The 23,281-nt window shown below is 37.7% G+C and overlaps 7 protein-coding genes across 7 annotated transcripts; 3 read left to right on the top strand and 4 right to left on the bottom strand.

The window, feature by feature from the left end:
* Positions 1-274: 274 nt before the first annotated feature.
* BDF20DRAFT_861298 (uncharacterized protein) lies at positions 275-3,461 on the bottom strand. The gene is made up of 6 exons (XM_053080573.1): positions 2,797-3,461; positions 2,564-2,710; positions 2,339-2,458; positions 1,663-2,263; positions 1,414-1,568; positions 275-1,305 (listed from the first exon to the last, which is right to left on the bottom strand). Exons 1-6 carry the CDS (start codon positions 3,415-3,417, stop codon positions 760-762), a joined length of 2,190 nt encoding a protein of 729 aa, XP_052938508.1. The 5' UTR covers positions 3,418-3,461; the 3' UTR covers positions 275-759.
* Positions 3,462-4,443: 982 nt separating this feature from the next.
* BDF20DRAFT_834196 (uncharacterized protein) lies at positions 4,444-5,784 on the bottom strand (the record flags this gene model as incomplete). The annotated part of the gene is made up of 5 exons (XM_053078719.1): positions 4,444-4,587; positions 4,779-4,834; positions 4,944-5,024; positions 5,130-5,288; positions 5,679-5,784. 5 exons carry the CDS (start codon positions 5,782-5,784, stop codon positions 4,444-4,446), a joined length of 546 nt encoding a protein of 181 aa, XP_052938507.1.
* Positions 5,785-6,101: 317 nt separating this feature from the next.
* On the bottom strand, positions 6,102-10,022 carry BDF20DRAFT_911775 (uncharacterized protein; the record flags this gene model as incomplete). Its single annotated transcript, XM_053083875.1, has 6 exons — positions 6,102-6,326; positions 6,435-6,908; positions 6,982-8,859; positions 8,933-9,135; positions 9,211-9,871; positions 9,954-10,022. The coding sequence occupies 6 exons, from the start codon at positions 10,020-10,022 to the stop codon at positions 6,102-6,104; spliced, it is 3,510 nt and encodes a 1,169-aa protein (XP_052938506.1).
* Positions 10,023-12,891: 2,869 nt separating this feature from the next.
* BDF20DRAFT_861289 (kinase-like domain-containing protein) lies at positions 12,892-16,193 on the top strand. The gene is made up of 5 exons (XM_053080572.1): positions 12,892-13,198; positions 13,315-13,606; positions 13,778-13,810; positions 13,913-14,215; positions 14,293-16,193. The coding sequence occupies exons 1-5, from the start codon at positions 12,998-13,000 to the stop codon at positions 16,131-16,133; spliced, it is 2,670 nt and encodes an 889-aa protein (XP_052938505.1). The 5' UTR covers positions 12,892-12,997; the 3' UTR covers positions 16,134-16,193.
* An 11-nt stretch (positions 16,194-16,204) lies between these two features.
* BDF20DRAFT_972252 (Bicoid-interacting protein 3-domain-containing protein) lies at positions 16,205-17,610 on the top strand (the record flags this gene model as incomplete). The annotated part of the gene is made up of 6 exons (XM_053085039.1): positions 16,205-16,483; positions 16,563-16,687; positions 16,774-17,095; positions 17,162-17,315; positions 17,388-17,508; positions 17,576-17,610. The coding sequence occupies exons 1-6, from the start codon at positions 16,275-16,277 to the stop codon at positions 17,608-17,610; spliced, it is 966 nt and encodes a 321-aa protein (XP_052938504.1). The 5' UTR covers positions 16,205-16,274.
* A 286-nt stretch (positions 17,611-17,896) lies between these two features.
* On the bottom strand, positions 17,897-20,591 carry BDF20DRAFT_911773 (uncharacterized protein; the record flags this gene model as incomplete). The annotated part of the gene is made up of 7 exons (XM_053083874.1): positions 17,897-19,153; positions 19,255-19,417; positions 19,547-19,806; positions 19,931-20,206; positions 20,283-20,313; positions 20,377-20,443; positions 20,525-20,591. 7 exons carry the CDS (start codon positions 20,589-20,591, stop codon positions 17,897-17,899), a joined length of 2,121 nt encoding a protein of 706 aa, XP_052938503.1.
* Positions 20,592-21,493: 902 nt separating this feature from the next.
* BDF20DRAFT_861283 (uncharacterized protein) lies at positions 21,494-23,127 on the top strand. Its single transcript, XM_053080571.1, has 5 exons — positions 21,494-21,950; positions 22,037-22,219; positions 22,485-22,577; positions 22,650-22,759; positions 22,839-23,127. Exons 1-5 carry the CDS (start codon positions 21,576-21,578, stop codon positions 23,026-23,028), a joined length of 951 nt encoding a protein of 316 aa, XP_052938502.1. The 5' UTR covers positions 21,494-21,575; the 3' UTR covers positions 23,029-23,127.
* Positions 23,128-23,281: the final 154 nt, after the last annotated feature.

Below are 23,281 nucleotides of genomic sequence, written 5' to 3'. Positions count from 1 at the left end.
ATAGTACTTTATTCTTAACAAAAAATAAAATAAAATAAAGAAGCAGAAAAAAGAAAAGGGAAAAGAATAAGCGAATGAAAGATGTAATAGGGTTAAAATCGGAGCGTGAAATAGAAAGCCAGAGTGAGAGGCAGGCCATGAGCGGCCTCCAAATCTACACCCAGACTCTCGGCCTGAGCGCTGTATCCTCCTGATGCCACTCCTAAGAGGCATTGGACATGAGCTTCAACAGACACTTGCTGATATCCTGTATTCCGCTTGTTTCAATTGATATTGTTACACAAAAAAGTAGAGAAGGCAAAGAAGGCTCTATCTGAAATGTTTATTGTTTTAGAAACAATGGTATTCTATTTTTACAAGGTTATTACAAATGATCATACATCTTCAAAGTCTATCGTTTACTCTCCTGCTACAATTCACGCCGCATCTACCACTGTATTTGTATCACTTTTTTTCGCTTTTAAAAAGGCCGCACCTTCCTCTGCCGTCATCTCGTCACGTAACTCTTCCAAATAATCGTCTTCATCGTCGTCCTCGTCCTCTTCATCACCAATCTCAAAAGAAGGAGTCATGCTTTCTGTATCTGTCTTTTGTAGCAGAAGGTCGTTGCCATTGGTCGATAACGCAGTCCTTGCTTTTCTTCCTTCATACGCATTTATCACTGTATTTAGCCTATCATTGAGACTTAGCAACAACTCTAAAAGCAAATGAAATCAGTAAAAAAAATAAGATCCGAATAGATGAGAGCAAAGCACACTGTTATGCAGTCGTACCTAACTGTACGGCATCTGTCACAGAGGGTATCTCTAGACAAATCATGTTATGCCTCATTTTGCATCTATTCGCAATAGTATCAAGGTCATCATCATGTACTTGCTTCTCACTATTCAAAGCACACTCCAAATGACCGAGATCATCCAATGCTTCCTGAATCAGACGAGAAATATCCTCGCTGGCGTTAGAACCATTGTCGCTTGGTTTCCCAGCTGTTTTTAATGTAGAGTCGCATCCAATGGGTCTGGTCATGGTGAATTTATCCAACGAATTTTCAGAAGAGGTTCTGGATAAGCTGCGTCTATTACTGGCGTTCTTAGTGACAGCCGCTAATCTTTCCGCTAATGATAATCTGGCTGTTGCGTGCGCTGTTAAATTCAAACTTTTTTTGCTATGACTACTATCACTGTCGCTTCTTGGGGGAAGAGAGGGTCGTTGTTCTTGCTCTTCGGTCTCCTTTTTTTTAAGTGCATTTCTCGTACACGCTGCGATGATTCCATTGTGTACATCCACCATATCTTGATTCTCTCTCTAATAAAGACGGTTAGGCAATGGAATGAGTTTTTTTTTTTTGTTATCGCAATTCAAAAGAGTTGGAACGACCACAATAATCTGCCTATGAAAGAAATATCGACTTACAGGAATACCAAGATCAATGTGAGAAATAACATGGTTCACTTGTACAGCGGCTGCAATGGCCATACAGCCGGCTAAACCTATAGATGCATTATTGGAAAGATCCAGATATTCGAGTGATGTATTTCCGGATAAACACTCTGCTAGTGTAATGGTAGCTACATACATATAATGTCAACGTGAGACCCAATCCCATTCGTTGAAATGCAATACCATTTATTACTCATATCCTCTTGTCTGTTCATTCTTTACCTCCTGTCCCTAAGCCTGTATCTGCAAAATTCAACTCGGTCAATACTTTATTTATTCTTAGTGCTTGCCCCAGCATGGCTATTCCTTCTTCGGTACATAGTTGTGGATTATAGCCAAGGTCTAGTTTTTTCAGATGTTGATTGTATTTCAATGCTTCTCCTAGTAATGTGCATCCTTTCCCATCTATTTTGCAATCTCTCATCGACAAATGATAAAGGTTCTGATTCCTTCTCAATGCTTGGGCTAAATATTGAATGCCATTGCCTAGGCCAATTTCATTATGATCCAGCCATAGCGTGTTCAAGCCCTGCTGTTGTTTGTTGCCGCTGAGGCTGTCATAGTCACGTAACATGACACCGATGGAAAGTGCACCATGGTGAGTGATACGGTTATTCCTCAATGAAAGCTTTCTAATGGATGATGTTCGAATACTCGAAGCAAGCACTTCTAACTGGGGTCCTTTCAAATTGCAGTTGTTCAACACAAGATGGCTCAGTCGAGGTGACATTGCTTTCGTCACAGAAGCAGCAGCTAATATATATTGTAAGCTCTTCTTCTGGAGTTGATTATTGGATAAATCCAGCTTAGACAATTGTTTAGACTACGACACAAGTGTTGCTTTTAGTCCTCTACGTCCTGTCGATACGTTCATATTCATAATGCCACATCAACTTACTGCTTTAATATAGATAGCTATATATTTGAACCCATTTGTCGTCAATTTAGGATTTTCCGCAAGTCCTAATTGTTCGATAGGATCATTATCCAATAAGCTGCTCATAAGGATCTTGACAGCCTATCATTAGACGGACAACAAGAATACGAGTTCAGGTCAACGACTATTGACTAATTCAACTTATAGAGTGTTCTTTTTTCCTCTTTTTGTTTTTGTCCATTTTACATCATCTTCCAATTTACAGTTGTTTAGTACAAGCTCTCTTATACCAAAATCAATGCACAGGAGATCTGCAAGTGGTGAGACATTATTTCTATTCAATGGCTGATTTGTCAAGTCTAATTTCCTTAAATTGGTCATATTAGGTTGTGTCTACAATAGATAGGTAGGCAATTTGTTTGTCAGTTGTTTAAATTTCGTTTTTTCTTTTCTTTCAAAATGAACATGGATGATATTACTATCAGTTTTGTCACTAAAAGGTCGATTGTTGGTTCTTGCTTATTTCTACAAATGGATTCATAAAGTGACAATAGCTGGCCTGCAGTTTGGATATGGATAGACTCTTGCTCTTCTTCAGCTTCTTGTCGCCGTCGTTGTAATCTCTCCTTATCTATATGGGTATCATCATTTTTATGGAATATATATTCTGTCGATATATTTTTTTTTACAGGGAACCGAACTCGTCTAAGTTGTCTCGGTGCTAATTCTTTACTCATCAATTCTTCGTCGATACTACTGCTATTGTTGTTGTTATTGTTTCGTTCTTTTATTAGCTGCTGCTGCTGCTGCTGCTGTTGCGGAGAAACTTTTCGTAGACTGCCTAAAAAGCTTTGTAGTCTGTGTGTTTGAGTTGTTGTTTTTGCTGCATTCGTTGTAGTAGTATTGGTAAACGCTAATGCCAAATCGTCTCTATTTGGAATGGAGTTGAATTTCGTGAACCAAGTCGAAGGGTTATGTATATGATTATTGACGTTGTTATTCAAGCTTTCGTTCTGTCTATTTTTGAGCTGATGGTGTTCTTCAGAATAGGTATGTTTTAATATACTCTTTGTAGGTTGCTTTATTGCAATATTAGACATAGGAAGTTTGTAGTGAAGAAAAAAAAAAAAGACAACAAAATTTTTAGTTGGGAATTGCTTCAGCCTTTTCGTCTCTAAATTAGGCAAATACCCATAATTTGAAGATAAAGTACACAATCTGACTAAACCACATGTTTCCAGAATTGAAAAGATTGGCTCAGAACCATCTCGTAACATTCGTATATCAGAAGCCCTATTGACTTTCTGCTTAACACTTTTAAGTCATGATTTGCACCTCTGGTTTGTTTTCTTTTTTGCAGACAAGTGCTATGTTACAACTCAAAGGACAGCGAAACACTCTGTATTAAATAAAATTATATAATTTGCCTTAATTTGCCTGCCAATACACGAAAGATTAGCCAAGATTTGACTTTCAAATCCTATACATTTCTTCGGTTCTTGCTTTATGAAGATTGCGAAGAAGTTATGGTGTATTATGAGCTTTTTGAAAAGATGAGAAATCCTTCTTCACTAACAAATTCTCTCAGATTATTGTATCAGAGAGCAATACACATACAGAAGTGGGGCAGAAAGCCTCTTTTCAAATCAGCTGATGAACAAAAATGCTGATCTCGTTAAAGAATGAATGCAGCCTGATTTTCATTGCAACAGGTGGAATGCTTGCTCCCCAATTGCAATTCACTTTGCAGGATGTCCAGGAAAAAAGTGAGCTAATGCTTTCATAGCTTAACTCGGGGGCATTTAAAAATGGAAAATCAAAGTTAAGGCACAAACTTGCGCGGATTCACATTTTTATTGCTGTATATGAATACTTTAGCTGCAGAAGAGCATTTTTTTAACAGGAGACCAATTTTTATGACTTCTATTGGGTCAAAAAGCAGTCTTTTAAAAGGAGTTACAATTGTTTTCAAAAAGTATATAAAGGCGCTCATTTTTCTGAATTTCCGCTTCTTTTTTCTTTACTCAGAAATCAGCTCAGCACAAATATTGCAGTAGCTTTGATTTCTAAACTGGTTTCCTCTGTGTAGATGGGCCTAGTACTCCTATTGTATTATGATGGTTCTTCTATTCATGTGTAATGCTGGTTGTTGCCACTTGCCTGAAATAGGTGTCTGTCGGTTCCTCGTGAGCCGGTAGCATAAGGTTAATGTCAACCAGTCCCATGGGCAGCCATGTTGATGTCTCTCCTCGTGGGGGCTGCCTGGGCAACTACTTTCCTAGAAAGTAGGCTAGAACATCAACACCTTTTTTTTTCATATTATAATTCAAAATAGAAAATGAAAATAAAATAAAATAAAAAATAAAATGAAGCAGTTCACTTATACTGAGTTTTGCTGATTGATAACAATGTTATATAGCCATGCTGGTTCATTTCACGTAGATTCTATAAAATAGTGTACCTTAATGAGTGGTTCGCGTTGAAGACGAAGAGTGATGGCTAGTATCAGTTTGAAAGCTGATTTTATACATGTACACATACATATAGAGTATATAATAGATACACTACATCAGGACTTGCATACCAATAGACGCGGTTTTTGCATATATCATTCTTTCTTATTTACAATTTGAATTGTGGACATTTTGTAGAGGATTGGAGATACATAGCAATCGTTTAACGTCATAAAATCCTATCCATACTTTGCCTCAATGACATATATAATTATCATCATTGGAGCGTATATTTCCTATTCGTTAAGGCTTTGACGACAGAACTTGAAGGAGATAATATCAGGGGACGATGCTACTACCTTCAAATACAAATATACATTTAGGTAAAGCTGAAGAGGTAGACGAAAATATTTCAATATAAGCAAGAAATATGCGTACAACATTCAAGTGTAGGGAAATTTCTGTATGAACTTCTTCAAAAAAAATGGGAAACAAATGAGTCGCAAAGATGTCCCAAACTCATGATAGAATAGTATTATTATACAAATAAAAGGATATACTGTAAATGTAATTTACTGCGCAATTAATTGAGCCAGAATTCCTGCTACGAAGCATAGGTGAACGGTAGACGAAAAATTAATCAAATTGCATGCTTTCAGGCAAAAGAATCAATTTGCACGTTTTCACGCAACATGCGTTTTATAATGCATTGTTATAAACTGCGACATTTCTTGCAAAAGTGTTGTTTCCACGCCGTACTATCTTTTTGCGACGATTCTCGCAAAGTTGCGTGAATTCTCGTACCACGCAACTCATTCATTCAAAATAGTTTAAAGAGAAGTCAATTAAGATTACTGTTATTTCGAGCATAGGTTGGTTAGTCAATCCTTTTTGGTTGCACTGCATACTAGTTGAGGTATTCCTATTAACGGATTCCGCATTACAAAGCGCAAGTGGTGGAAACAAAGGATTTATGAGTACGAAAAGAAACCCAACCAATTCCTGCAGCTTCATTCGTACTTTTTATTAGCACGGAAACTGACAGATTCCATAATGGTGCCTCAGAATGGATATTGAAAATGCAGAGTCTTCATTTATTTAAATCCAACTTTTTTATTTTTCCCATACCATTTTGAGCTCCTACATGATTCAGTTTACATAAATCAAATATGTAGAATAAAAGATGGACACTGGAGCGTTCTATTGGGCCGGTTAAAATTATTCGTCAAGACATAAATAGTCGTATTGTTCAATTTCAATGAAAAGCATCGGAAATAATTACTGATATGAGCAACAGGGGTTATATGGAAACAGTTTATATATCAATACTTCTAAGAATTAAATTCAGTACTATTATTATTGGGTGCGTTTCCTGAGAGAGAGGAAGACGGTGTGCTCGGGTGTGTCTGTTGTTGGTCCAAAGGAATAATGGATGGTGTACTTGGTGCATTTGGTGTTCTAGGGTTACCATCTTCATCGACAAAATTGAGGTAAAACTTAGGGCAATTTTTGTTGGTCTTCATATGTCCTAACTGGCCACAGTTGCCACAGCGACGCTGGAAAAGAAACGAGTTTGTATTAGTCTCCACAAAGAAAAACTAACTGCCAGACCGCGTAAAGCTAGATGATATCTTTTATAACAAAAAAAAATAAAAAAAAATTACCATGGCACCCTCTCTCTTGCCTCTAATTAGACCAAGCACAGGATTTTCCGCCAGAGCAGCTTGTTTAGCAAGTTGACGTTGTCGGCGTCTTTCTGCATTACGTTTCAATTTCGCCAATTGGTCTTGAATACGTTTCTTCATACGAGCATTCTTTTCCTCGTCATCCGTGGGTTCTAATGCCTCAGCACTAGTTGCCTCTTCTTCAATCATTTGTCGCTGTCTCAGGTAGGCTTTGATTACAACAGGATCACGGATGACTTCTTGTTGCCAAACCTTTTCGCCGTTCTTCTGGCGGATCAAACGTTTAATGATGAGGTATTTGTTCTGATTTTGGATATGATAGTTAGAGCTCATGCTGCCGGTGACAGAAACATCGTCATCATCATCGAACTCAGAAGTAGCACGTTGATATCGTCTATGAGGTGTAGCGGGTGAGGGCGACATGCCAGGGCGATGGTTCCAGTCATACTCAGACTACGTATAGTGATAAGGGGGAATGATTAAAAGGAGAAGAAAAGTAGTAGGATGGATAAATTAAAAAACTTACCGCTGACGGGCTATCAACTTGTTCGTTATCTTTGCCTTCTTCATCGTCTTCTTCATGGTCTGACAACTCTGGTTCCACTTTATTGCTGAGTGACTCCAACTGTGCCTTCCAAATACGAGCAATTTCTTCTCGATAAATTTGCTGTTGCTCAGCAACATTGTATCTGTGGGCACTTTTAGGCCTGGCTTCAATTTGGGCCAGTTTCTCTTCGGCTGATTCACCAGCACGCAAGAAAATATCTTTCATCGACACACGAATGAAACTAAAACCTTCGCCGCGACCTGTGGGATCACCCGCACCGTACAGTTTCAACATAGCCTTTCCTTGAGTAGCATTGATGAAATTACGTGTAGAAAACCAGGGAGCTAATTGTTGTTCTACCTCCAGTTTCGAATCACCTTCGGCTGTTTCATCGTCATCATTCACATCCCCATAGCCAAGATCTTGTAAATGACGCTCACCGACAAGCATACTTTCATACAGACAGACCATTTCTGGTGTTACCATTTTTCGCAAGTCTTCCTCGCTAGGTGGATCACCGCCGCCTCGTGTTTTCCAATATCCTCCTCCACCGTCTTTACTGCGGCGATGAAACTCTAAGAACTCCTTCAACCTCTGTCTGATCTGTATATCAGAGTATTCAGGAAACTTCTGCGCCAGCTTGCTCATTTTCAATCGATGTAAAGGATTACGTTTGATTAATCGATAGGCAACCACTTGTAACCGGTTCTTAATCGTGGTTGTCACTTTACGCGAATGAGGACCAGGCACCTCTTGAACCGGATATACTTGGCCAATGGTATAAATAGTGGGTATTTCACGCAAGTAAAAACGTGTATGATCTTTATAAGTGCTTTTGATGAACAAGAAATCAGTATGGCGAACATTGTGACGGAAGAGAGGAGCACGGATCAAATTGTTATAGTACACAGGTATCGTTTGTCCAGGCTCTACATTACCGAATGTCATGAAAGGGGAAGTATCACCAATGTCCAGCACAAAGGGTTCACCTATGTCTGCACTAGGGACGAATTCGTCTTTGGGCTCGGTTTTTCGATAATAGTTGATAACAAGTGTACCCATACCCACATTGGATATGATGGGTGGATTTTCTTCAGAATATTCAAAGAGAACAAATGGTGAACTATCTTTCATTGTCAATTCCTTAGTATTGCGGATTTCCTCAACATTATTCTTCTTCTTATCTCTTCTTCTGCTCTTTTTGCTAGCTTTCAATCGTGAGAAGGTAATATCTGTATTGGTAGGCAATTGTAATAACGGTCGGTGGAAGGACCGTAACTCTTGTTTGGATAATTTTGTCTTATATAATGCAGGATGTAATTTCAGTGCAGGTAGCGCATGTTGTACGACTAACTGGCCGAATGTTTGTCGAACACGAATCAATCTGCCCGCCAAATGAGATTCATAATGTTTATCATTGGATAAATTAAAGCGATTCAATGGTAGCTTATTGTGAGGCTCCGTTTCTGTATGGTAGATTTGAATCTTGGGTAGTGGCCTTGGCAAAGGTTTACGACCCTTCTTTACGTGTTTAGGTTGTATAAGAAGTTCTTTACTCGCTTCAACTTCTTCTACATCAAATAGCATATTGGGATCGTTGAGATCAAGTTCAATTTTCAAAGAATCAGCTGGTGGTTTCTCTCTATCCCAAATCACTGCATTCAGCCAATCTCCTTCCTCTAGGTTCATGTTCAAATGTTTCAAGACCACTTTATCGTTATTCTCATTCGTATTTGTGTTATCCTCTTCCATTTTATCATCATCCCAAACTATATCATCTTCCCAATTATCCAGCACGACTGAATGATATAATTTTTCATCTTCAATAATCTGCGGTAACTTTTCTGCTTTTTTTGCCTAAAGTGAAGATAATAGTACATTATTGACATTGAAGTTTGCCAAACGACCTATAATTTGAGAAAAAACTTACCCTTTCCGCTAAATCATCTAAATATTCCTCATCTTCGCTTTCTTCCTCACTACTCTCATTCTCTTCATGTAATGTTTCGATCTTTCTCTTTTTATTTGTCTGCTTTGCCCTTTCAATTTTGAATCTATCAAATTTACTCGCTCTCAAAAATGCTGCTCGTTCATCACGTTCCATTTCATATTCGTATCCATCACCAAAAATGACTGCAAAAAACAAACATTGAACAACAGATCGTCTTAACCATGTACATCAAACCCAAACAAAAAAGTCGTACTTACTTCTCTTATGAGGTGTTAGCTTTGGTGGCCTTTGTATATTCGGCATGAATAACTCGGAGAACTTTAGAATTTTACATTTCTCAAAACCTGGGAATAAGTCTTGAATGTCTACTCCTTTCTTATCTGTTGGCTCCATGGACTGTGAGTCTGACAACGCAGGTGCAGCAGCCATGATTGTGTCTGTTGTCCCTTCCTGTTTTATTGGTCGATCCAATTGCATCTCTTTTTCAACCATTGCTGTACGCGAAGCTTCAGCTTGCTGTGTGCTGATCTCCTCCGCTTCTTCATCGTCATCATAGTTATCTGTCACGAGTGATAGTCTAGATCTTGGCAGACTTTTCTGCTGTTGTTGTAAAATACCCATACCACGTCTGAAATATTTTTCTGACAGTATTGACTGTTGTTGTTGTTGGTCGTCAGGAACAGTTTCGTCAAAATCAGAATAATCAACGGCGTCCTTCGCATGGTGGGTAGGTATGTTGGGTATGCGGCTACTGCCAAGTGCACTCGATGCATCGTCTTCGTCTTCTTCGTCTTCTTCGTCTTGATCTTCGTCTGCAGAGGCGCTTTTAGGACGTGCTGATTCCAAGCCAAAAGTACCTTCGGTAAAAATCCTCGACATCACGCTTGCATCAACGCTAGATAACGTTTCTTTCAATTCCTAAAAGTAACCAATTTGTTGCATTATATTTGTTAACCAAGGAATCTTGCACTTCAAATCGCTCTTTAACAAAAGAAATTACATCGTCTAGATCACTTTCAAGTCGACCTTGTTCGTCGACGTTACCAAAAAAATAGCCAGCTAACGACATTTAATCTAGTTTTTGCTGGAATTAACGTTGAGCAAGTGTTTTTAGTGTTAAAATACAAGAAAAAAAAAAAAAAAGAAAAATTACTGCAAGAATTGTGTCTATCACTGGGGTTTAAAACTAAACTGCTGCAAAGGATAGGGAAACGTCTCACGATGACAAGGTCCACCTAAGATTAGTATATCAATGCCTTAAGTAGTAGATAGATTCAGCTGAAGTACTAAAAGCTGCTTTAGGCCAAATGGTACATTTTAGTGATGAATAATGGTCTGGTTCGAATTTTCCTGTACGACGGTTGTAATAGTGAAACTACGCAAGGCATTGATGACTTAACTTCTTCTCTTATATCTATGGTTCAAGGTGGTATATATGGCAATTGTTGAATCTTTTTGGTGTGGAATAACATCACCGGTATTTATACCTATTATGCACCTTAAAGGATTAAGTCAGACTTCTACTTATTATACATCCATGAAGAAACAGAAGTTTTTTCTTCTCCTTGAAAAGAAAGAAAGCAAAAAAAAAAAAAAGGTATTTGGCCTTTCCCTCTGTTTTTTTGTTGTTAAGTCTGTAGTAAATGACTATAAATAATTTTTTACCCTTTCAAGAGGGGCTCGTTATGCTCTTTAATACTAACCGAAGGCAGAGTTGCTCATCTGTACAATGAAGGTAACACTGTCAGGAGATATCACCTACTGGCTTAGCAGAAGCTGATAGACCGCATCAATGTAACATTCGAGCTATAAAGTAAGGTTAGCCACATAAGCAAATCTTTGGTAAGTTATGATCTCACATCCTCATGAATTGTTTGTTCTTCTCGTTGCTGTAACAATAATTGGCGTGATTTCGTTGGTCAATAAGTTACTAATATGTTAGAAGCTGCAAGGAGTTGTACTAGAACTGAAAATCGTGCAGTACATTTTTAACAGTGTCTTTGCAATAGCTAAAGAGTAACCGTAGTTTATTAGTTTTCTTTCTGTACTAAGTTTATAGACTAAGGAATTGAATGTGTTTGACACAGTGCTATCAATTATGTGCTTCTAAGAGGTGAATAGTATTCCGGTTCTTGTTGCTAATCTCAAGTCCCAGTGTATAAATTGCAAGGGCAATGGATACACAACTCAATGCACGTTGTTGTAACTTAAAATTTACGTGTATTATCTTTAGTAGAAGAAGACAGCACCATATGCGCTGATGAGCAAATAAGCATACCGTATCAGGACGTTTGCGTTAGGTTAAACCGTGGAAAAAATCTTAAATTCAACAAAAATAAGAGTGTAATACAAAACTGCTGCTAGTATAAGGCTCAGTTATTAATAAATATAACTGTCAACGGAAAGTCATTTGTAGTATGCTTACAAGGAATCCCAGATTCAAATCCCTAGCTTAGGGTCTTAAAGGAGCGGATAATAATAAGCATTTTGAGACAAGAACGAGCTTTAAAAATAAAGCAAGAACACTTTAGATAGATCTATTGCCAAAGCCCATCAGTATAATTTTGGCTTCTGTAGTTGATTAATACTTACGGAATTCAGCTCAAATCGTAACCATTCGAAGTATCAGTCAAGATTCGCTTGTCCTATAATAACAAATAATGAGTAACAATAGAATGCAAAATTAGAATAAAAGAAAGATTACGGATAAAGCAGGTAAAGAAACCAGCTCGGAAAAGTGGATTAACAAATGCAACAGTACGATTTCTGTCCACAATCAACTATCTGTGCAAAACTAAGGACACCAATATGCATACAAAAGCAATTTTATACACACCAATGAGAAGTTTCAATTTACTATACAGAGTAAAACGAAGGGTTTAGCAAGTAATGCCTAAAAAAAACTGCAAAGAAGAAGGAAAGCAAAAGGAAACTAACTATCAAGACTGAGTGTTATTAATCTTAATTGAACTGTAGAAAAGCAGCTTTAGTCAGTATTGTGGACAGAGGCCAATGAGGAGCTTTACTTTCATCGACCAAACAGAAGATCGATTTAGTAGAGGGATAATTCCTGTTCGACTCATTGTCTAGCTTGGTATATTTGATCATCTAGAGCAATTAACGATTTGAATGGATATACTCATAGCTTACAACTCAATTACAATTTGATTATTTTACAATGGACTCTGAAGTTGTCGCAGGTAACTGTGTATATTCGTCCGTTATAACTCTTTTCGAAATCACTTTGAGTCAACCTTGCCTTATTGTCATCACATTTGCGAGCTATTTAAAGGTAATTTCAAAGCGAAAAGAGTACCTTATTATATAAATCTTCGTCATTGATGTATTCCACTACAGTTACTGTTAAAATTAAAAAGTTGTGATTCAGCTATCTGAATGAACGGTTACAATGCGATTATTCTCAGTCAGTATGCAATATATAAATGAATTATATCCGATGTTATCATTTTAGTACTACTCATTTAACATCTTCAATTGCATTGAATCTCTTGTTGTTAATGAATATATGGAATATTCTAGCTATTATAACTGTCATCCGACATTAGCTGCACGCAAACATCATCAGGTTTTGCTACGTTGAAAGCAGATCACTGCTATTCATAGAAGACCTATAATGCGTGTAAATAATACATTATACTGATTCCAACTGGAACATTTCTCTGCTCGGACTATCTCAGTCCAGTACTTCCAAGATCAAGCTTTTAAATTTCCTGTTTTGAATAAATGGAACGATGATGTAGAGAGTGATACCAAGTTATAGCTTTCGAAAGCTGGGGCGCATTTAAGGTTTTTTTTTTGGGGGGAAGTTGTGCAATGTGGTCTGAGCGCACCAAAAGTGCCACCGAAGTAGATAGGCAAGGCATGCAGAAATTACCCCGCTGTTGAATTACTAATTTTTATGGCAATGTCTTGCCTTTCTCAACTTTTTTGCTTTCTTTCTCCAACTTCTGTTTAGGCACAAAATCACATAATTAGCTTCGCCTATATACATTCTTCATATTTCTATCACAGCAACTCTGCATAATGGCGCTTGCACCTGCCCAAATAAAGCCTGTTCAATACACCACGGAAGAGGATCACATCAAACATTATAATTGCAGAGCTTCAGACCCATCTATGTCAAAACCACATAAAACTGTGGGCAAGTATTACCTGTCAAAAACTCTTGGTAAAGGCTCCATGGGTAAAGTAAAATTAGCGACGAATATAGATACCCAAGAAAAAGTAAATCATCAATATCATTGCATTCACTACATATACATTTATATCGAAGAGAGTTTGTGAAAAGACTGACCAAGTGATATTCTTTTACAAAAAAAAAAAAAAAAAATCCTATCAAGGTCGCTGTCAAAATTGTACCACGTAGATTTCATAGCAATTCTGCTGATCCGAAGAAAACAAAAGATGTAGATAAAAGTAGAGAGATTCGAACTATTCGCGAAGCAAGTATTATGCTTCTGCTTGACCATCCCAATATTGCCAAAGTATATGAAATGTCACTTGTGGATAATTATTATTACTTGTTTATGGAATATGTGGATGGCGGCCAACTGTTAGATTATGTTATTTCTCATGGAAAACTCAAGGAAAAGCATGCTAGAGACATATCTCGTCAAATTGCCAGTGCTTTAGGTATATATTTGTCTACGATCCTTCATAAGCCTTTAACAATATGTTGGAGCTCGATATTTTATTTTTATTTTTGGGTCTCACTTACTAAAACCAGTTGTTTCTCATGACTCATTTCCACATTTTTTTTTAATTTTTTTTTTTTTTTTTTTTTTTTTTTTTTTTTTTTGAAAGACTATTGTCATCGCAATCTAATTGTGCACAGAGGTAAAATATGAAATATGCAACAATTAGAAATGTTTCACGATTCGAAGTAGATATTGATGAATATACTTTTCTTACAATATGATGGTACATACTTTTTGATAGATTTGAAAGTGGAAAATATCCTTTTATCTACAATAGGCACTATTAAAATCATTGATTTCGGATTATCTAATGTATTTTCTCCCAAGTCTCAACTAAACACTTTCTGTGGATCACTTTACTTTGCGGCACCTGAATTGCTGGATGGACGTGTTTATACAGGGCCGGAGGTGGATATATGGAGTTTTGGTATTATCATTTACGTTCTTGTATGTGGGCAAGTGCCTTTTGACGATCCTACTATGGGCGGTATGCATGCTAAAGTGAAAAAAGGCCATGTAAACTATCCGGCTCACCTGTCTTCAGGTAAATCATATTTGCACGTCGCAGCTGACTCTAGTCTCAGAACTATTGGAATTAGAATTAAAATATGCCTTTCATAGATTGCAGGAATATGTTACAGCGTATGATAGTAACGGAACCGAAAAATCGAGCCACTTTGCAAGAGGTTTTATACCATCCTTGGATGAATAGAGGGTATGATAGCATTGTAGATAATCATCTTCCAAAACGGAAACCACTTCAACTACCAGTGGATATGAATGTTATCAGAGGAATGAAAGGTTTTGATTTTGGCACGGAAGAATCGATAAAAAAGGAATTAGAAGCACTAATAACATCAGAGGAATATCAGCAAAGTACAAAAGAAATGGATACAAAAAGAGTGGAAGCTGGCGGGACTAATGTGCTGCATTCAGTCCGTAGAAAATCATTACCTTACGTTCTGGGATTCCCATCTCAACAGATACCACCAGCTCCCCAGACGTCACCGCCAGCATTTCATCCTTTGATCTCTGTTTATTACCTGGTACAAGAACATATGCAAAAGGAAGACAAACAAACACATCGGTTATCTGCAACTTCAGCTACAGATACACCAACTGTTGGTATTTCTTATACTGCAGAAGGTAAAAGAGATGTGTACCAATCTACAGTACAAGAAGAACAAGTCATTCCACAGCAAATGTCAGCGCAGCTATCCAGTAATGGCAGAGCTGCTCTGGATTTCACAAAAGAAGAAGAAACTGTATTGCGTATACCCAAGCTGGAAATAACACCTACAACCACATCAGCATCCAGTGCATCATCGAATGCATCCTCTAAACCAACAACCAAACAACCTAATTTATTTCGTCGTCTAAGTCGTCGCATAGGAAATGAAGGCGGCAAACAACCACATACTGGTACTGCTGTGATAGCAGCAGAAAACAATATGCTTCCTTCACCTCCTCCACCCTCTATCATAAACATTCATCCTTACGATCAAAGGCATAATATGGCTTCTGCACAAGAAGAGCAAATTAAAGTTTCCGCCAGCGCGGACAACGCTCAGCCTGTGGTGACTATCAACCTACCAGAAGAGCCTTCTTCTCTTACCAGCACAAATAAAACTGGTCAACTGAATGGTACTCATAACAGCAAATGGAATAGGCTCCTTAAACGTGCCACTTCAATGAGCGCGAAGAAAGACTACCGTCGGCGGTTTTCTCATCTCCCTCAATTCGATGCTCAGATTCGGCGAAAGTCAACTTGTGGGTCTGCCACACTGGAAAACAAGCAAAATCATACTGCAGGAGCGGCAGTCAACGCTACTACAGTTGTTACTCCCCTTCATCCAGAAAACATGTATCTCACCTTGCCTCCGTCCTCAGCAACTCCACCCACCGCTTCAACTTCAGCTGATACAGTTGTTATACAACAACACGAAAGGACCGAAGCGAACAATAACGACTGCAATCAAATGACGATGGATCAAGCAGACGATTTATCTGTTAAATCAGTATATATCAGGGGGTTGTTCTCTGTATCCACCACATCCAATAAAAAACCTGCTGAAATCCGAAAGGAAATCGTTCGTGTATTACAAGCCAATGCTTATATTGAGTTCAAAGAAACGAAGGATCGATTTAAATGTGTGCTATTGAGTAAGCCTAATAGAATAAGAAACGACCCCACTATGACAATTGTATATTTCACTGACGAAGAGGAAACGACAAGTTGTCTGGTTGAACAACAACGACAACAACAGACGTCTGCAGCAAAATCAAAGCGATACATATTTGACTACTCTATAGATGATCCTCAAGCTGTTAGATTCGATATTTATATAGTAAAAATACCTTGGTTATTAGGAATGAGAGGGATACGGTTTAGGCGTATTATGGGGGACCCTTGGCACTATAAGAATATCTGTAGTAAAATATTAGACAGTATTAAATTGTAGTCTTGCAACTGCCCAAATAATAAAAAAAGAACCCCTCTACTGAAGCATGGAATATCCAAGCATGAATTTTGATTTTTTCAAATTCCTTTCTCTGTGATTTTTCACGAATAAAGGGAGGAAAAGAATATAATACATACCAAAATGAATGACGGAACAGATCAATCGACGCGATCTTTCTCAACCCGTGGCCAAAGAGCCAAAATAATAAGACGACCACCAAGATTTGGCAGTAATATGAGATATAATGGCGGTAGAAACAGCAATGCCAAGATGAAAACAAATGAACGCAAAGAAGATAAAAAGAATACGTTTGGTAGCTTTCCTTACGGTAACTACCCAGCTTATTACACGTATGAATGTTTAATAGCAAGAAGGAAAACGAAGTTACCTTCAATTGAGACAACATTCACGAACATGTTTCAAAAATAGTCAACGACGTAAACAAGGCAATGCTGTTATTGATCCGCGCATTGATCTCGTTGATGCTAGCGTATTTAAGCATAAACGCATATTGGATATAGGTTGCAACTCTGGAAACTTGACGATAGCCATAGGTAAAACAAATACTATCATTAAGAAAATTAGTGCTCCTATCTTAGTCTAACAGTAATAATTGACTTTGTGTCATGCTAAACTATAGCGAAAATGTACGATATTATCTCCATACACGGTGTAGATATTGATGAGGGGTTGATAAGTAAAGCAAACAAAAATGCCCGTGTGGCATATTCGCTTCAAAATCCTCATGAAACAAACGATATAAATACCACAACAATGCCCTTCGATCTAAGTTTACGCTTTCACTACTTTCCACAATCTATGACCAATATGTTCGGCATGCTACCTATGACGTTGCCTCCAAATTGCCCAAAGCCGAAAGGTTTTCCTTACAATGTAACATTCGAGACAATGGACTGGACAACAGCAGATGTAGAGAAAGAAACGTACGATACTGTCTTAGCGTAAGTGTAATCACAAAAGAGGCTATGTAGTACTCTTTCATTCCACTGATCGCTTGTTTTGAACAGGCTAAGTATTACAAAATGGATTCATTTGCATCGTGGCGATGAGGGTTTGAAAGCTTTCTTCCAAAAAATACACGATACTTTGAAGCCAGGAGGTACATTGGTTTTAGAGCCACAGGAATTTGAGACCTATCAGAAGAAGGCAAAACTTATTGATGTAAAGTAGCCATGATTGCAAAAGACAAAATAAAGCCCTCAATAGAAACTAACATGTATCTTTCTTCTTCAGCCATCAACCAAAGTGGAGGATGAATTACATTTTCGACCTGAAGAATATACAGATTATCTGATAAATACAGTGGGATTCAGAGAGCATCACGACTTGGGGGTTCCCCAAAGTGAATCTAAAGGTAAATGTTCTCCATAGACTTATGCATTATATAACCTATATTGATCTTTCCTGTTTTATATTGTCAGGGTTTTCTCGGCCAGTCATTTTGTACATTAAATGAAATAGAGATAGTGTTTAGAAGTCGGAAATTATTGAAGCTCAAAGTTATTATGATGACAGGTGATTGAACGAAAACCCTTATTGTCTTTTCCTACCCAATGTGGGAGGTTGTAACTAATAAATTGGAAGATAAATAAAACTCTATTCTACTAAATTAAATGGGTGGGAATGGAATCATTTGTATTAACATGCTTTTCGGCACTTTACCGTCTACTGCTACTACCCTTGAAATATTCTATGGTAACATTGCTGTATAAGAGTTCAATTTATTAGTTTTCGATTGATCATTAGCGATAATTAGTCTTAGGTGGGTACATCGAAGGATAATTCGCAGAATTGGCATTATTATAATAACCTGTGGGTGTTGTAGGATAAGCTTGTTGTTGAGGTTGCTGTGATTGATTATATAGTTCTTGACTAATTCCAGGCGAACTATAAATAGAAGGCTTCGTATATAACGAATTGCGGTTGACGAACGACATAGTATTGTTATTGGGAGTATTAGCTTCAGAGTAGTTGTACATTGCCATATTAGTGCCTTGAGTAGTATTATGAGGTAAAGGATGATACCCTTGATTTACACTGGAGGACCTTGTATGGGTAGCACAGGCATTTGTGGAAACTGTAATTGGTGGATACATTGATGTTGTAGATTGTGGCGTTTGTATATTGTAAGTGTCTTGTATGTTGTATATACTATTATTATTGACGGATGGTGTTACTGGAGGTCGTACAATGGCGTCGGATGCATCAAAAGCCGACGTAAACACAAACACTTGATCTTGTATCACGCATTCTATTTTAATTTCTGTAAGTCCGAAATACATTCTGATCGTCAGTGTCACCTTGTCACCAGACTTTACGCCTTCCAATGTTGGCATGCGGATGGGGAAGTGACCTACTTTTTGGATTGCAGGGTCTGTTGTTAAACGGGGCACAGGACCATCCCCATCATAGGCGTATAGGTCGGAGTCAGTGTCATTAGGGTAACTGATAACAAATGTCTTTGATATACACTCATCTACTTTTACACTTTGTCCTTTATGTACATAGACACTAAATCGTTGTCGGCAATACGTCCTACCATCCACACCAATAGCTGCAAATTCTGGCGGGTCAATACCGTCTTGGAATAACATACGCGTTTCTACACCATATGTACGACGAGATACACGTTCAGTAACGGTTTGAGGGTTCAGGCCAAAGTATACGGCGCCTCGTACAACAGCCAGTTCACCCCGCGGAGGGACACCTATCATACCCACTCGATCAGCAAAAATGTCCTCCACACGTTTGAATAAATAATTAGATTGACCAAATCCACCAACTAAGAAAATAGCTTCCAAGTTAGGAGACTGGCGTAGTTGTATATCGATTAGACTGAGCACTTGAGCAACAACAGGCTCAAATACTTCATTGATCATTTCTTGCACTGGTAATAACAAACAACCATTCTCCAAACCTATTGTTTTGTCCGTGAAATCAGCTAAGCCCATAGATGCTGGTAAGTCTAAGTAATGGTCCTCTATACCATCAAATTCAGGCTACAGTGATTTTGGAAACAGTTTTCAGAGAAATACAACGTTAGATTTATCAGGACTTTATCAATTGCTGATATCTATTTTTTCCTGTGCGGCTAACTTACTTTGATAATATTAACAAAATTTTCCATTATATGTTCCATAGCTGATTCATTAATGGGCCCCAAATGTACGAATTTACGCGTTATGTAATCACGCATTCTTGAATCCAAAAACCCTGACCCACAGGTAGCACCCTGTCCATTCGTTACTTCTTTCAATGACCGTCTATTAAATTAATGAATATTTAGAGCTGCTAAGTATTTGTATACATCTATCCAGCACGTTATCCTCATGAACACCTCTTTTCTTCTTTCCTCAACCAAGCAAGTCAATGTTACTAGCGGTCACACGAACCTTCCTGGTATTTTTTCTTCTATTTCAAATACAATCAAATCCACTGTTCCACCACCTGCATCACAAATCATAAATCGTTGTCCGTGTGATAAATTAAACTGATCTGATTTCTTTTCACAATACAAAGCGGCAGCTTCAGGTTCTGAAATTAGGGCTAGTCTTTCAGGTGGATCATGACGCGTAACGAGTCCCGCGCGAATGGCTGCTTCACGCATTGCTGATTTGGCACGGTCAGTCCAGATTGCAGGCACTGTTAGGCACTAGTGAAAAGTTACGTTTGCGCAATTAGATGGATGGTGCTCTTCCAAACCTCCCCCCCCAAAAAAAATGCACATGAATCTAGAGCAGTAGCTCGAGACAATGTCAATATCAAAGTTAACTCACATATCTAAATTTGCTTTGATCATAGTTGCCTGCAAATCCTTTTAATAATTCTGCGCACACATGTTGATGAAACGAACGAAGGTAATCTGCAATCACATCAATGATGTTGAGGTTATTTGGAAGAACTTCATTTCGTAAATGTTCGTCGAGGTAAAGCTTAAATTTCGATAAGAGTAAAAGGTCGGCACTATTAGGCTTCATGGCTGTTCGCCGCGCACCATGTCCCCAATCTAATATCTGCGTTGATCCCTTCCGATACAATGATAATGAAGGCGTCTATAATTGGCGTTAGTTTATTAAAAGTAAGCTAATTATAACTGTCACAGTTGCTTCGATTTCCTTCTTCATTTACCTTTGGATATATATTATTATTCTGTTTTGGCCTGTGTAATCCTTTGAATGTCAGTGTTATGTACATGCAACCCTCTTTAAAATTTGTTTAGTACCATTTCACAATATCAATCACTTCTTCATTTTGAGCAAAAGCATAACAACAGCCCGAGAATGTAGTTCCTATTATCAATGTGGATGAAAATTTCATCAGTTTAGCAGATCAGGTATGATACAGTTACACCACGCGGTTATCGCATTTACCAAAATCAATACCAACGACCACTGGATAATCTTCGATGTCGTATCCTTTTTGAGTGTCGTTTAGCATTGTTGGAAACTGAGGTTGTTGTAATGTATCAGAAAATGGGAAAAGGAAGAGAGGGTTTCAGAATTTTTAAAGAATTGAAAAAAAATAAAAAAATAAGCAATTTTAATCATCTATCACCAAGACATTGTTCATAAGCCTAAATTCCATTTACTGCACAGCGTTTTGCGGAAATCCAAAAATTTGCATTGTATTTTTAGAAACCTTAACGTTGTTCCAATTTATGTGATCCAACACATGGAAAACTCGCCTATAGTTAGGCTTAAGGCGTCTGTGCACAGTTTTGGCCTAACAGTTTCAGTTAGGTAGTTTACTATTTGGGATGGTATTCGTCCTTTTTTCTATTTTTTTTCTAGAAGAACCTTACTGGCCAACGATGATCCTTACTTTTTGTGATTATGATTCATTGCCAAGCAAGAGACTTAACTTCGCCGATACATTAATGCAGTCGAAAGTATTATAGAACTTAGAAAAATTGTTCCTGATTTCTGTAAGTAAAAAAGACAGAGAGGGTCACAAACAAGGAAAAAAGGTCAGATCATTTTATGTTTTCCTATAGAAGCCTTCACTGTCGAGTAATAAAGATTCAGTGTTGAAACTTTTGGAGTACGTTAATAGTTACTTCCATAGCAGTCATGGATCTTGATCGTTAGATTTCTGTAAATAAGCAAAGAGTATACAATCTTATTGTTCAAAAAAGCGATCAATAGGTATTTCATCTATAATAAAACCAAAACTATTCTGCTTCTACAATTAAAATGAGCTATTTCAGATATATGCGATAGGCATTTCTCTGTAGGTGCTATTTACTTGAGCCAAAAATAAGGACAGTAGTTTGGATACACGTTTGGCATCCTATGTTACTGTAACAGTGGTCTTTTTTTAAATCAAAGTCAGATCATCTATTTTTTTTTTTTTTTGTCAATCGCTTCTGTCTACTCTTGGAGCATCTATTTTTCTCTCAAATTCTTTTCAACAAACAGCAAAATGTTTAATCCACAACCACATAAGCCTGCTTTTAAATTTGTCATTCATTCAAAAATAGAACAAGAGAATTCAGGAGAAGGTACAGAAAGAAAGGACGATGGCTTCAAAAGCGCAGAAATAGACAAGAAACAGAGCAGTACGAAAGAATTCGTTGAAGAACAGAAAGTTACTTCTTCGCTTGTAACGGAAACAACGAGCGAAACAAGCACAAAAACTACAAGTACAACAATAGCTACTTCAACCAACTCAGCTTCCGATACGGTTGAGCCTTCAGCCGCTCAAAATGCCTCTGCAACAACAGACAATCGTAAGCGTAAGCGCTCTGACAAAGAAACTGCTCTTCCTGGCAGTATTGCACCATTGACTACGAAAAAGGTGTGTTCACTGATCGGGTGTTTTTTGGGGTTTTTTTTTATACTTCTCTTCGAAACAACTCATCAACTTTTGTCATTATTTTACAGATTCATAGTCATCTTGAACGTTGGAATAGAAAAAAGGAAGAATTGAAGCATGAGAGGGAGATCGAGGAGCAGGCTATTAAAAATTATGCGGATTTATCAGCCATGGCTTGCTTACTTTGTCAAAGAAAGTTCAAGTCTCAAGCTGATTTGGAGAGACATCAAGAATTATCAGAACTACACAAAGTACGGATTCAAACACACAAATTACTATGCAACATCAATATTATTATGCATCTACATTCTTTACTTCCTTTTCTTTCACTAAGGTGATTGGGAAGAAAGAATATGAGAGTTTTCTAACAGTGGGGGCTCTTTTTTTTGTGAAATATTATAAGTATGAAAATCAGCATAGAACTTATGAATGATAACCAGCGAAAGCTCTTTCTCTTTTTTTCTTTTTCCTCTTTTGCATCTGGAACCCTTTTCTTCTCTTTGACAAAAACAATAGACCAATTTGAATGATCCTGTAGCTGTGAACAAAGCCAAGTTGAAGTTGCAATTCTTAAAGTCCGATTCAGAAGAGAAGGAGCCTTCGATGCAGGTAACTGAAAAGAATTGCACTTAACGACAAAAGCTATCGTTCAATTAAACGACATAGCTTCCTTCATGACAGTACCGTAATAGGGCAGCCGAAAGACGACAAACTTATGGGCAACCAGATAAACCAGTGATACCTTCATCACGACCTGGAGGTTATAAACAACCTGTGGCACCGCGAGAAATGTAAGTGCTTTACTGTTGAAAATATAAAATTAGCAACTCCTTTCTCTTCTAGCAACGCTCAACGTTCAATTGCGAGTAGTGAGGCTATCCAACAGGCTTCTATGCACGTACCTATTTCCGATTCGAACAAAGGTGCACAAATGCTACAGAAAATGGGGTGGAAGAAAGGTGAAGGTTTAGGCAAACATGGTACTGGTATAGTTGACCCAATCAAAGCGGAAAGTTATGCTCAGCAAACAGCCTCATCACAACCACCCTCAAGGCGATAGTTATAGTGTATTAAATTTGTAGCAGCCATTTAAGAATACCAAAACCTGAATCATAATAAACCAGGGAAAAAAAAAAAAGTTGAACATTGCTTTTACTAGCAATGGCGTTTTATAATAACTGTTTGATTAGAGTAATGCGATTATAGAAACCGGAAGATCGAGTTTAGAAAGAATATACACATTAAGCAAAGCGAAAAGAGACAGTTGGTAGAGAAATAGAATGGGTAAAATGTCGTGAGCAGAATATATAAAG

Source organism: Mycotypha africana (genome assembly GCF_025528875.1).
Source record: "Mycotypha africana strain NRRL 2978 chromosome Unknown BDF20scaffold_3, whole genome shotgun sequence".
Classification (NCBI taxonomy): Eukaryota; Fungi; Mucoromycota; class Mucoromycetes; order Mucorales; family Mycotyphaceae; genus Mycotypha; species Mycotypha africana.
Note: the sequence above shows the minus strand (reverse complement) of the source record. Positions and strands in the feature narration are given on the sequence as shown.